General features: G+C 34.6%; 1 protein-coding gene across 1 annotated transcript in view; it reads right to left on the reverse strand.

The window, feature by feature from the left end:
- Positions 1-15296, reverse strand: part of chd6 (chromodomain helicase DNA binding protein 6) — a 162897-nt gene that overhangs the window by 60891 nt on the left and 86710 nt on the right. Inside the window, exons 5-11 of the mRNA XM_059330328.1 lie at positions 13045-13195; positions 10598-10747; positions 9446-9511; positions 8777-8838; positions 4944-5061; positions 3514-3600; positions 2778-2915 (exon numbers count right to left, since the gene is read on the reverse strand). Coding sequence (XP_059186311.1) covers positions 2778-2915; positions 3514-3600; positions 4944-5061; positions 8777-8838; positions 9446-9511; positions 10598-10747; positions 13045-13195 — 772 coding nt within the window. The remainder of the gene's footprint in view (positions 1-2777; positions 2916-3513; positions 3601-4943; positions 5062-8776; positions 8839-9445; positions 9512-10597; positions 10748-13044; positions 13196-15296) is intronic.

The raw sequence follows: 15296 nt of genomic DNA on the forward strand, positions 1-15296 counted from the left end.
AGCTGACTGTTAGCCTGTTAGCACATACACACTGTACTGCTACAGAGCTAAGTGTTAGCCTGTTAGCACATACACATTGTACTGCTACAGAGCTAACTGTTAGCCTGTTAGCACATACACACTGTACTGCTACAGAGCTAACTGTTAGCCTGTTAGCACATACACACTGTACTGCTACAGAGCTAACTGTTAGCCTGTTAGCACATACACACTGTACTGCTACAGAGCTAACTCTTAGCCTGTTAGCACATACACGCTGTACTGCTACAGAGCTAACTGTTAGCCTGTTAGCAAATTGTAGACTAGACGCTAAGGGGTTAACATCCCCTCCTGCTCTGCAGCTGGGAGAGACTGCTGCAGGAGGACTGTGCTGCTTCGACTCGTTCTTACTCTTCTTAATGAGCCTCCGGACCCCGCGGCTCGCTAAGAAGAGTAAGAACGAGTCTCCAAAAGTCTCCAATAACACCAGAAAAAGTCGCTGGATTTGTCTCCAGTCGCTTTATTGAAAAATAGTCGCTAAGGGGGTCTGAAAAGTCTCTAAACGAAGCAACAAAGTTGCTAAGTTGCCAACACTGCTTCACCAGCTTTTACAAATGTTGCGTGTTGTTGTGGCGTCCAGTACTACGTCACATCCTGCTTAGCGTTCTATCCAATCAGCAACCAGGATTTTTATAGGGGAGAAAAACGTCCCTGCTCTTCTACAGGGACTAAAAAAGTCCTGACAAAAGACCCTCAGGACGGCTCATATTCAGGTTAGGGAGATCCACCTCATTCTGGGTATTAGACTGTAGTGGAAACACCCTTAAAGACCAGGCCTGATGTTGCAGGGAAAAAGAAAGAAACCCTCCCTGATTGCATTTACTCTCATTAGCAGCATGAAAAGGAAAACAGGGCGAAGACGTGGACGTGGTGGAGGAGATGTGGGCTGAAGGTCCGTCTGTCTGCTCTAAAGATGAAATATAAAGACAAATGTTTTTGTGGATTTCTGCAGTTTCCCGTGTCTCTTTCATCCGCCCACCAACCTAAACTCAAAATGTTAATGTTTCCACTCACTATTTATCAAAGAGAGTCTGCTTCCAGACGTGTGAATTGCCGCCCACATCTGCGTATCTTTTCATGGACTCAGAGGTAATGTGCTCTCTGACAGCTGGAGTCAGTCAGCCAATCAACTATCAGCATCACAATACAGACAGACTTCATCTCCTGGCACCACAGCCATCAAACATGGACGCTGCCAAAATCTAAAATAAATAACTAAGTGATTCAAGATATAAACGAGCAGGCCATTAAATCTGCCAAAAACTATTTTATTTATTTTTTAAAATTTAGGTTTTAGTCAATTGATCAAATATGACATAATGGGTATTTATTATTCATTCACTTTCCTATTTAACTTTCCCTTTAGGTTATTTATTAAATTTTTTGGTTATTAAATTAATTTATTTATAAAATACTTACATAATTTTAAATATTCTTGTATTTACTTATTTATTTAATCTTTTTTTTTTTTTTTTTACATTTTTGCATTTATGTTTTATTTGCTTCTTTTATTTATTATTAATTTACTTTCCTATTTAAGTTTCACTATAGTTTATATATTTACTACATTTTTGGGTTATTAAATAAATGTATTACTATAATTTATTTTGAAGCGTTACATAGTTTTAAATATTTTTGTATTTATTTATTTAACCTTTTTTTTTACATTTAAGTTTTATTTGCTTCTTTTATTAATCATTCATTTACTTTCCTATTTAACTTTTCCTTTAGTTCATATATTTATTACATTTTTTGTTTTTTTTTTGGTTATTAAATTAATTTATTTTGAATTGTTTACACATTTTTAAATATTTTTGTATATTTTTATTAATTTATTTTTTTACATATTTATATTCTTGCATTTTAGTTTTATTTGCTTCTTTTATTTATTATTCATTTACTTTCCTATTTAACTTTCCCTTTAGTTCATATATTTATTACATTTTTTGGTTATCAAATTAATTTATTACTCCAATTTATTTTGAATTGTTCACATGGTTTTCAATATATATATATTTTTTTTTTAACATATTAACATTTTATTTGCTTCTTTTATTTATTATTCATGTACTTTCCTATTTAACTTTCCCTTTAGTTTATATATTTATTGCATTTTTTGGTTATTAAATGTATTAATCTTTTTCCATTTTTTAAACATATTTCAAAATATTTTTGTATTCAATCATTAATACATCTTTCTACATTTTTATTTTTACATTTAATTTATTTTTAATATCTTTATAAAAGTATGCATTCACTTTTAACGTTTTATTTATTCCTTTATTTAGTGATTTTTTTTTCTATTTGCATTCCCCTCCTATTTTATTCTCCAATTTATTTACTTTTTTGTTATTTAAGAATATTATTGGGAAATGTAATGGCGTTTTAATTTATTAAGTCATTGACTTTTTAAGTTATAAAACATTGTTAAATTGTATTCTCTGATATGGAAGTTTTGCATTCCTTCTCATAAGGTTTCAAAATGTTAATCTAATTAAAAAGATGATGATTTTTGCTCATTTCTATGTGCAAAGTTAGATGTTTTAACCAGTAAAAACATCTGTATATAGTATAAAATACTGAAACAACCAGAATAATATTGTGCCGATAAACGCCGACACATGAGCTGTTTTTCAAAGTGAACTCTGATCTGAAGTTTCTCTCTGAAACTAAACCTGTGTTGTTCTGAATCAAACAGTTTCTCTTCTCTTTAGGACTATGATCGTGGTTCTCCTCACCATGTGTCGCAGGTCTGCCGGCAGCTTCTGGATCTCCTCAAACTCTTTGATCTTCTCCGGGTCCAAGTCCTCCTGCAGCTCCCACGTCGCCTCCTCGTACGACAGACTGCACCACTTAACCAGGTAATGGGTCACCTCCTACAGGAGACACACAGAAAAACAGGCTGTTTGAGTGTTTGTGTGTGTGTGTGTGTGTGTGTGTGCCACAGGACTACCACACAGTAAAAAGCTTTTTAAACCGGTAAAACACTGCTGTGAAGGACCACATTGAAGATTTGGAGGAAAATAAAAAAAATCTTATGGACTGCCTAAAGCAATCTCAGCATTAACCAACATTGGTTTTATAAATGGTTTTGGATTTAGAAAGTGGGGTGAGCACGGACTCACAAACCTACCAACTTCATAAAGATGGGTGTTTCAAATCATTTGAACAGTTAAGAATGGAATTTACACTCTCCAATAACAGACTTCTTCACCTATTTACAACTAAGGGACTTTGTAACAAAGCATAAAGAATGGATTAAAATCCTAGAGCCCACCCCAATTAAATAATTTGATATATATATATATATATATATATATATATATATATATATATATATATATATATATATATATATATATATATATATATATATATATATATATATGTCTGTATAAGCTGCAAAAATTTAAATAAAATTAAAGTTTCAAAAAAGAAAAAACACTGCTGTGGGAGCGTCTCTGTGTTTATTACCTCTCCAGTCTCCGTATCCGTGGTAACGGCCACCTCCAGCACTCGGTCCACCTCCACGTAGTCCGGGTTAAACAAGTCCTCATCAGGCTGGAAAACAGGACGGAGAGAGACGGAGATTATTAATCAGCTCAGTATAACTCAGAAATAAGCAACAAGCTGTAGAATAATAAAGAAAATAACCTAATAAACACAAGAACAGAGAGGAAACATGGTGGTTTAATAACCTCATGCATTAGGTTATTACAACCCCAACTCCAAAAATGAGGAGACATTATCAGAAACATAAATAAATAAAGAATGTAAACAGAAAAAAACAGGATAGAAGAGAATAGCAGAACTTCTTCACAACAAACTTGAGAACTCCCAGGTTTTTAACTTGTTAACAAGGGTTCAAACTCAGTTCTTGGAGTTCCATAGTTAGTTTCTCTCTCTGTGCTTCAGTACCCATAATTAAAACTTTGGTTTTGTTGTTTTATCCCGCCCGACTGTAAAGCCCTCTGACACAATCTGCTGACTTTAACCTATAGAAATAAAACAGACTTAACATTTGCTGTGAAAGGCTTTGATAAAAGCAAACAATGGAGCCTGACGTGGTGCCATGACGTTAAAACTACGAGGAAAGGCCAAATTATGCTTCTATGCTCAATTTCAAACCACTTTCTTTATTTTTCCCAACTCCTTTTTTTTTATTTTCCTCATTTTGAACATAAAATATATCAGACATGTACATGTTTACATAAAAAGGTAATTTAAGTTGTATTAACTTATGTATCTCAGTAGACAGATGTAGGAGATTAATGAAAAAAAAAAAAAAAATATATATATATATATATATATATTATACCGATATATATGTACCCAAACATATACAAAAAAACCCATATAAAAATTAAATTAAATTAAATAAACAGAGACAGGAATAAATATAAATAAATAAAAAATGTTTAAAATAAAATAATGTATGTATGTATGTTTATATACTTTTTCTTCTGTTTTTAGCAGTTTTTTTCCTTTTTTATCCTTTTTTAAAATGAGACTGTTATGCTTTTAACCTGTAGCACTTTGAGATTTCCTCTGATGTAACGTGCATTACAAATAAAATGTATTATTATTTATTATTATTATATGACCCAGTCCACATCTGTCACATGGAGGATCTACTGAGGGAAATATGTTATGAATCTTTTGTTTTGACCAATGGAAACGACGTATTATCATCTGTCCTCCATAATGTCCTCTGTCTGCAGCAGCTCTGATGACTGAATGTCTCATTTTTTAGGCTCCTGATCATGTTTACATTCTCCTAACAGAGATTTGATGAGAAAAATGTCTTTGGTAATAGCTTTAACAGATTATGAAAGACAAATTTGTCTGTAAATGAGGAGATTAGACCTCCATCCATCCAGACAGCAGCTGATGTTGACTGTTACCTCGGTGAACAGGTGTTTCATCTGGGCCTGTTTGGTCCTGAAGCGTTTAATCTTCTGGTGGATTCTGGGGTCTTTCTCCAGCTCCTCCAGAGTGGCCCACTTACAGTGCAGGTAGGAGCTGAAACAACACAAGCAGACAGTCAACACCAACACATCTGGACACAAACATCTCCTCAGATCACATCGTTTCTGCCTCAAACACAAAACCATTCATTAGAAACACGACTGAAAAGTTTTCAGGTCAGCCTCTGGTTCAGTCAGATTCTCAGCAGAGTTCAATTTGCATTATTCTAAAAATGATCTTGCTGCATGGACAGATAATTTACCTTGACAAGATTTATTAAATTAAGATTATTAAATCTAGAAATAAGCATGTTGAACGCTTAAAATAAGAAATTAACTCTTCAAACCAGATAAATTAAAGCTGCCAGCAGTGATGAACTGGCCCGAGCAGAGTGACCTGATGATTATTTGGTTCTTACCAAGATTTAAAAAATAACTTTAGATTTGTATTTATTGATTTAGAAGTGTTAGATCATTTATCTTGTTTTAAGAGTTAATTTCTTATTTTAAGCGTTCAACATGCTTCAATATACTGTAATATTTAATATGTAAAATATGTAAAATATTTAATTTATGAAGCATTTATAAAGTATTTTCTTGTCAATTATGTGGCAGAACAGCGTTTCTTTTGATGGAAAAACTTTTTATTTATACTGTCATTTATACTGACAATCTTAAACGTGAAATCAACAGTGTTAATATAATTTTACAGTAATATTTGAAAAAGTTGCATCGTATTTATTACGGTAAAGTTCTGGCAACCACAGTTGCTGGTTTTTACCGTAAAAACATTTTTTTTTTTTTTTACAGTGTATAATTTAAATGAATTAATCTCACAAAATAAATACCTGTTTGTTGTTTGAATTCAATGCATTATACAAGTTTAATTTGAAGTCCTTTCAAATTTAAAAGACCATAATTAAAATGGCTGAAATGCCATTTGGTGGATCAAAAACATAACCGTGTATGGAAACAAAACGGAGCGACGACACAAAATCAAAACAAACGAATGTGATGCTTCTGTCAGACAGGAATTCAACCAGAGATTTGGGGCAGAAATGTGTTTTATTAAGTGGTGGTAGATGCCTTCTACTGCAGCTATTCTCAACCTTGGGGTCGGGACCCCAATTGGGGTCGCAAGATGATTTCTGGGGGTCGCCAAATCATTTTGGAAGTCAGCTCTGTCTCCACTGTGTTAAAGTGCTCATGTGTTTTAGTCTTTTTGGTCACTTAATGTCTTTTTTTTTAGTCATTTTGTGTCTTTTTTTCGTCATTTTGTGTCTTTTTTTTGTTCATTTTGTGTCTTTTTTGGGTCATTTTGTGTGTTTTTTTGGTCATTTTGTTTCTATTTTAGTCGATTTGTGTCTTTTTTGGTCATTTTGTTTCTTTTTTGGGTCATTTTGTTTCTTTTTTTGGTCATTTTGTTTCTTTTTTGGTCATTTTGTTTCTTTTTTTGGTTGTTTTGTGTCTATTTTGGTCATTTTGTTTCTTTTTTGGGTCATTTTGTTTCTTTTTTGGTCATTTTGTTTCTTTTTTAGTCATTTTGTGTCTTTTTTGGTCATTTTATGTATTTTTTAGTCATTTTGTGTCTTTTTTTGATCATTTTGTTTCCTTTTTTTGGTCATTTTGTTTCCTTTTTTTGGTCATTTTGTTTCCTTTTTTTGGGTGATCTGAACTGACAGCGTGGAGATTGTGTTCAGTGAGTGGGGGTCGTGGACAACATGCATGTTAAATTTGGGGTCGTGACTCATAAAGGTTGAGAACTACTGCTCTACTGTATCCTACAGAGTGTTTATGCTCTGATTATTCTCTGTATGCAGCGTGGAGCAGAGAAGAATGAGGACGTCTCACTCTCTGAGATGTGCTCTGACAACAAATTGCCTGATTATTAGTCGATGGGAAGGAGGCAGAACAAATGCTGTTACTATGGCAACAATTTAACATGCATGATTTAATCCATAAACCTCAATCTATAAATGGACAAATATAAATGTCACTGCAGCGAACAGTACAGTAGAGCTGCATGCAGGGACTCAACTACTTATGCATTTGATAATGAATTATGTATAATAATAATGATTTTTACACTACAAATATTATACTTGGGGCACTTTGCTGTAACTTTATAATTTGTGAATCCATTAGTCTAAATACAGTGAGGGAGCAGTAAAGCATCCACATCCATTCAGTTTGATTTACCTCTCCACCATGTTTTATTCATCACCCCTGAGAATAAATTACGATGATAATAAAGATGGTATATCTGTGTAGGAGCTTTCTTAAAGAGAAAGATAAATCCCTCAGCACCTCCTGCTGTGGACCTCCTCTCTGTCTCCAGAGTCAACTTCTCCTGGAGAAATCAATGTCACACAAACTATTAACTAAGTCGCTGGAACAAAGTCAAGACACTCCTCAATGTAAATATGTTTCCACCGACCATGAGGACGTTTTATTCTAACATGTCTGAGGTTTCACATCTGCCCGGTAACACCCAGAACCAGGATCAGGATCTCCAAAAGCTCCTGTTCTCTCTGATCCGGTCCAGTTTAAGATCTTAAACCAGTTAGATTTGATGCAAACCAACTTAAGTGGCATATTTATTTAAAAGTAACCAAACAGCGTCATGCTAACTCTTACATTCACAGTGTTTCCAACACCAGAGTATATTTATCTAGCAACCTTTTAAGCATTTTCTAGCGTTTTTATTAGGGCCAGAACACGATGACCTGCGAGGTCCCTGTTGTTTTTCGTTTGGCTGTGTATTACTTTTATTTTTATTGGTGCCAAATGATCACATTTTTCACTGCATGAAGGTACCCTAAAACTCACTAAACTTTAAATTCATAAATAAGTCACACATGGTGAAAAAGCCGTGACAATTGCACCAAAGGCTTCACAAACAATACAGATAATAAAAAACTAATAAAAACAGTTCACAAAGGTTCCAGGAGGCTGAAAAAGCTGATTATCAGGCTGCTTTTTACTATCCTGCCAACAGATGAGCTTTTAAACAACAAGCTCACTTCTAAATGTATTACACACCTCTCCATCAACATGGTGACACTTCCAATCAATGAATCAATGATCAGAGTCCTGTAGCCCTCACCTGCTTCACCTGGTCGCAGCAGGTGGTAATTACAACTAGTGAACTGGCATCAAAATTACAGTTCACAAACCAGTTTCCCCACTGAGCTAAAAAAAAGCAAAATTCACATCCTGCCGACACGAAGCTGCACTTTGCACAATCTACCTATACAAATACAGGGTATCAGCTAGTATCGATACTCAAAGAAGTATCGATACTAAAACGTTTGTATCCAGATACGATACTCATTTTCAAAAGTATCAACACAGTGTCAGTATACATAAGCATTAAGAGTTAATAAGTTTACATAAATGTTGGTGAGTGAAAAGTGTTATTTTCTCTCTTGAAGTCCCAGAATGAAGCAGAGAAAAGTCGACCTGCAGCCAAACAGCAACACACAGCAACAGGAGGAGCTGCTGAGAATATTCAGCGTTTCAACAGTGTTCATGTTAACTGGTCTGACTGGTGTCATTTAGTTTATTGTTATGTGTGTGTAAAGCCAAGGAATGAACACTTAAGTTAAGTCATTGTTATTTTTTATCAAGCTTGCCTAATATTGTGCACAGCATACAACCTCAAAATATTGTTTTAATTGTTATTGTTTATTGTATTTTTTTATTTTTTGCACTACCTCAGACCTTCATCCTTAATTCCCAACAGTAAACAATGAAGAAAAGACACTCACAAGTTTCTGTACTTGACGTAAAACTCCTCTGTTTCCTCCACTTGGTCCTCTGATGATGAAGTCTGGGAGGAGATATGAATGAATGCTTTATTTCAGTTACAAAAAAACAAAAATAAAATCATGTTTTTACAAAAGAATCCATCAGACAGCAACTGAAAAAGGAACAGGCTGAAGCCACTAAAGTCTTATTTTTACCTCTCCTGTACCATCTACATGTATACACTATATAAATTACATTAACTGAATAATTCACACCGTTAAAAAACACATGATAGCTTAAACTGAAAAATAAAAAATTCAATCAAATTTCATTGTAACCCTTGATCATTTTAGACTTTAAAGTCTTCTTGAAAACTAACATAGAATTACACACCTTTTATTTCATCATTTAGTCCATAATTCCATAATTTTACACCCAAATCTGACACAAATCCCCTGCCTTAATTTAAACATTTATTGAATACAAACAGGAATTGACATGTTTACCACTCGAAACATAATTTCTAATGTTTTTGAATATACAATGTCCTGAAATTTTAATGCGTGTGATCTTATCAAAAGCTGATTTGTATAATATTTCTATATGAATATATAAATATATAAATGTGTGTGCGTGTGTGTGTGTGTGTGTGTGTGTGTGTGTGTGTGTGTGTGTGTGTGTCCCTTCACCTCCTTCTTCACCGTCTTGACAGACAGGATCTTCTCGATGATGTTGGCCTCGTCCTCCGGTGGTTCCTGAGAGACAGAAACAGAAAGATGAAGGTCAGTTCATCTGATCTCACAGAGTTATTGTCACATTGTTATTATTATATCACTCTGGAGAGGAAGAGAGGAGGAATAAACCAGCCACACAGGCAGGAATGCTGTAACCGTCCTCCTGATCGGCCCGATATGATAAAAAAAAGGATCGATCGAAAAATCAGATCAAAGGTTAAAATCACCGATCCGATCTCATTATACCTACATGTGCTTTGCAAGTGCTTGTTATAGTGTGATATACATTCAGGGTCAAAAGGAGGCGGTAGTGCGCCGAAATGCTGCCGCTTTAAAACGAAGAAGAAGAAGAAGAAGAAGTGGAACTTTTGGAACTTTTTCAAAGTGTGTCCGGTGTCTGATGTCACACACTCTAGCTGCAATTTATGCAAGAAGCATTTAGTGCCTCGTGGGGGAAACAATCCAACGAGTTTAAACACGACAAATGTAATCAGGCATTTGAAGTCATGTCACACAAAAGAACACAACGATTTCCTGAAACAGACGAGCAAAAAGAAGAAAAAAACACAGACGAGTATCTAGTAAATAAATGATTACAAGGTTAACATACATGAAAGACTAATCGGCCTCTGCATGAGTGGATGAACTGATGGCGGGAAAGCTTTACTGCATTTCTACCATTAAAACGCTGTTGTGTTATTCTACCATTAAAGCCAGGAAAGCGGATATGTCATTTTGTAGTTTTTGTAGTTTTTTCCACCTATTTTGGGTCTCTTGGCCAATGAAATGCATCAGAATATATTAGGAAGTGTCACAATGCATCATGGGACTTTTCCATAACTTTGAAATCATCACCAAAAAAAGACAGAAAATTACCAAAAAAAGACAGAAAATTATTTAAAAAAGACACAACATGACCAAAAAAAAGACACAAAATGACTAAAAAAGGACATAAAAAGACACAAAATGACTAAAAAAAAAAAGACACAAAATGACTAAAAATGCTGTGCATTAGAAGGTGGAAAAAAAAGAGTAAAACATTCATAATAATATCGTCCCAGGTGATGGATGGGTTCTGATCGGTGATGTGACCGTCTCTAGTCTTACCTCGGCCTGCCAGGCCAGCGCCGTGGCGTTGAGCGCTGAGATGCGTCCGGCGCCCAGAACAGCGATGGTCTCTCCGTCATCGTCCACCACCTTGAAGTCCAGATCCTCGTTATACTTCCTCCTCTTCACCTGACGGCCCGAACGCCGCTTCTAAAGGACGGGAGGAGAAAGGAAAGGGAGGTTAGACAAGAGAAGAAGAGTTGAGGAGGAATAAGGGAAGTGGAGAAACAGAGGAGAAAAAGGAAAAAGGAAAACCAAAAAAAAAGGATAACCAGAAAAAAGGAAAACCAGAAAACAAGGAAAAGCAGAAAAAAGGAAAGCAAGAAAAAAAGGAAAAGCAGAAAAAAAGGAAAAGCAGAAAAAAGGAAAAACAGAAAAAAGGAAAAAAAGGAAAAGCAGAAAAAAGGAAAACCAGAAAAGCAGAAAAAAAGGAAAAGCAGAAAAAAGGAAAACCAGAAAAAAAAGGAAAACCAGAAAACCAGAAAAAAATGACAACCAGAAAAAAGGTTAAGCAGAAAAAAAGGAAAAACTGAAAAAAAGGAAAAACTGAAAAGAGGAAAAAGGAAAACCAGAAAAAAAGGAAAGCCAGAAAAAAGGAAAAACAGAGAAAAAGGAAAACCAGAAAAAAGGAAAAAACAGAAAAAAAGGAAAAACAGAAAAAAAGGAAAAACAGAAAAAAGGAAAAACAGAAAAAGGAAAAACAGAAAAAAGGAAAAACAGAAAAAAAGGAAAAACTGAAAAAAGGAAAAACAGAAAAAAGGAAAAACAGAAAAAAAGGAAAGCCATAAAAAAGGAAAAGCAGAAAAAAGGAAAAACAGAAAAAAGGAAAACCAGAAAACCAGAAAAAAAAATGACAACCAGAAAAAAGGTAAAGCAGAAAAAAAGGAAAAACTGAAAAAAAGGAAAAACTGAAAAGAGGAAAAAGGAAAACCAGAAAAAAAGGAAAGCCAGAAAAAAGGAAAAACAGAGAAAAAGGAAAACCAGAAAAAAAGGAAAACCAGAAAAAAGGAAAAAACAGAGAAAAAGGGAAAACCAGAAAAAAAGGAAAAAAGAAAAAAGGAAAAACAGAAAAAAAGGAAAACCAGAAAAAAGGAAAACCAGAAAATAGTTCTGGGAGACGATCTATTTGCTGCTACTTAATGTGAACAAATCCATATTAAATAAAGTGAAGTGAACATGCAGATGAGCGCTTTAAACAAAAAACACCAGGTAATTAAATGTTAAAGAATATAACATTGTTATCAAACATAAAAAGTCGTTTGGTATCCTGATGATGTTTTGCTGTATAAATGTATTTTCATAACTGCTGTGGAGGCTGTAATGTATGCCAGATCATTAAAATGTATATTAGTTGTCAAATGAATGATGATGTATTAATATCTATGAGACATAAACAACTTGCTGCTTCTGTTTTATGACTACAAGAAGAAAGTTCCTCTGATTTAAATCACCGACCGTCTGCTTCCTGCTGCAGAGACGTTTCTCCTCATCAACACGTCTCACTGACTCACCGAGGGTTAATATAAGACGGACAATCAGAAACTCTTCTGATATCTACAGGATCATCTCCATACATTAGAATATGATGGAAAAGTCCATTTACAGTCGTTCAAGTCAAACAGCTCCAACCAAGTATTGAGTAATATAGATGGACACAATGACAGAAAGAGAGAAAATGGAGAGAAGTCTTCAGGAATGTAATGGGGTTTTTTTTTGGTCTTTTTTGTCATTAGCGGCCGATTTGTGTGTTTTTTGGTCAGTTTGTGTCTATTTGTGGTCGATTTGTGTCTTTTTTTTGGTCGTTTTATGTCTTTTTTTGGTCAATTTGTGTGTTTTTTGGTCAGTTTGTGTCTATTTGTGGTTGATTTGTGTCCTTTTTTGGTCTTTTTTGGTCAATTTGTGTGTTTTTTGGTCAGTTTGTGTCTAATTTTTGGTCATTTTATGTCTTTTGTTGGTCAATTTGTGTGTTTTTTGGTCAGTTTGTGTCTATTTGTGGTCGATTTGTGTCTTTTTTTGTCAATTTGTGTGTTTTTTGGTCATTTTACGGGGTTTTTTGGTCAATTTGTGTGTTTTTTTTGGTCATTTTGTGTCTTCTTTTGGTCAATTTCTGTGTTTTTTTTGGGTAATTTTGTGTCTTTTTTGGTCAATTTCTGTGTTTTTTGGTATTTTATGTTTTGTTTTTTTGGAATTTGTGTGTTTTTTTGGTCAGTTTGTGTCTTATGTTCTTATTTAACCTTTTTGAATGGAATTACTGACATATATAAACCCAGTGTCTGTCTGTCTGTCTGTCTGTCTGTCTGTCTGTCTGTCTGTCTGTCTGTCTGTCTGTCTGTCTGTCTGTCTGTCTGTCTGTCTGTCTGTCTCTCTCTCTGTCTCTCTGTCTGTCTGTGTGTGTCTGTCTGTGTGTGTGTGTGTGTGTGTGTGTGTGTGTGTGTGTGGGGACCCACCGTGTGGTCCAGGGGGTCCTGGCTGTCCTCTCCTCCCATGTTGAGGGACATTGAGGTAGTGTCGTCACTCTCCGCCCCCTCCTGGACAGCCAGCTCCTGGTTTCTCCTCTTTCCCTTCTTCTTCTTCTCCACCGGCGCTGCGCCAGGATCTCTGGGAGGAGGAGAGGAGGAGGAGAGGAGGAATTCTGGTGAGTAATTAGCAGCAGCAGCAGGAGAAACTGTGCTGCTCCCTGAGGAGCTGCCCAGTGTTGGTTGAGACAGAACAAATATTTTATCCTGACTCTGTTCTAGTGTCTCCTGGTGTCATGATTCCTTCATAATGAAGACAAAGGAACAACAGCTGACCAGGCAGGTGAAATGTTGGACACCAGACAGGAGCAGAGCTTTTATTCTAAGTTGTCGTTTTGTAGTATTTGTAGTTTTTTCCACCTATTTTCAGTCTCTTGGCCAATGAAATGCATCAGAATACATGTGGGAGTGTTGCAATGCAACATGGGACTTTCCCAGAACTTTGAAATCATCACCAAAAAATAGACACAAAATTACTAAAAAAAAGACACAAAATGACCAAAAAAAGACACAAAAAGACACAAAATTACTAAAGAAAGACACAAAATGACAAAAAAAGACACAAAAAGACACAAAATTACCAAAAAAAGACACAAAATGACCAAAAAAAGACACAAGAAGACACAAAATGACTAAAGAAAGACACAAAATGACAAAAGACACAAAATGACTGAAAAAGACACAAGAAGACACAAAATGACTAAAGAAAGACACAAAATGACCGAAAAAGACACAAAATGACAAAAAATGACAAAATGACTAAAAAAAGACACAAAATTACTATAGAAAGATACATGACTAAAAAAAGACACAAAATTACTATAGAAAGATACATGACAAAACAAACAAAATGACCAAATAGACACAAAATGACTAAAAAAAGACAAAATGACCAAAAAAGACACAAAATGACCAAAAAAAGACACAAAATGACCATAAAAAAGACACAAAAAAAAACACAAAATGACCAAAAAAAAAGACACAAAATGACTAAAAAAAAGACACAAAATGAGTCAAAATGTTGTGCATTAGAAGGTGTTTATATATTGTGCATCAAAGGGTTGATATGTGACAAATTTGATAAATGAACAGCAGGAAATCACTAATTAATTTGTCCCTTTAGATGCTCCTATCAGTCCCTTAGAACTCACATTCCTCTTATCAAAAAGTGAACTGTTCTGTCAGCTGCAGCAGCAGAACAGAGAAGATAAATGTGGCGTCCCAGTTAATGAGAGAGAGCTGAGGAAAGACAAAGCAACAGATTAAGATGGATTTAAAGCTGCACCACATGACGACTTTATAATCTTCTTGTGACTGGAGTTATCTGAACAAAACATGACCTGATACCAGAGACGACCTGGAAATGACCCCGAGTCAGACAAGTTCACCAGACCTCCTCTTCCTCCTCCTCCTCCTCTTCCTCCTCCTCATCCAGACATCAATGACTCCTTTCTCTCCGTTTTATCCGTTTTCCTCCGTCTTATCTTCCCTCCTTCATGTCACATCATTACCTCTGATGCTTTTCATCTCCTCTCCGTTAACATCATCCCTTTTTATTTGATGCTTCTTCTCTCCCTCTTATACTCATTTGAAACTTTATTTTTCTGTCTCCGTCTCTCATCAGGCTGTTTCTTACCATCACATCACAAAACTAAATTACTTAAAAAAGACATGAAATGACCAAAAAAAAGACACAAAATGGCCAAAAAAAAGACACAAAATTACCAAAAGAGACACAAAATTACCAAAAAAAAAGACACAAAATGACAAAGAAAAAGACAAAATGACAAAAAAGACACAAAATGACTGAAAAAACCCCCACTAAATTCCTTTTAAAAAAGACACAAAATGACAAAAAAAAAAAAACCACACAAAATGACCAAAAAATACACAGAATTACCAAAAAGACACAAAATTACCAAAAAAAGACACAAATTGACAAAAAAAGACACAAAATGACTGGAAAAAACACTAAATTACTTTAAAAAAAAGACACAAAATGACCAAAAAAAGACACAAAATTACAAAAAAAGACACAAAATGACCAAATAAAGACACAAAATTATTTAAAAAAAGACACAAAATGACAGGAAAAAACTAAATTACTTAAAAAAGAAACAAAATTACCAATAAGACACAAAATTTTAAAAAGACACACAATTATTTTTTTAAAAGGACACAAA

This window comes from Centropristis striata, chromosome 3 (assembly GCF_030273125.1).
Source record: "Centropristis striata isolate RG_2023a ecotype Rhode Island chromosome 3, C.striata_1.0, whole genome shotgun sequence".
Taxonomy (NCBI): domain Eukaryota; kingdom Metazoa; phylum Chordata; class Actinopteri; order Perciformes; family Serranidae; genus Centropristis; species Centropristis striata.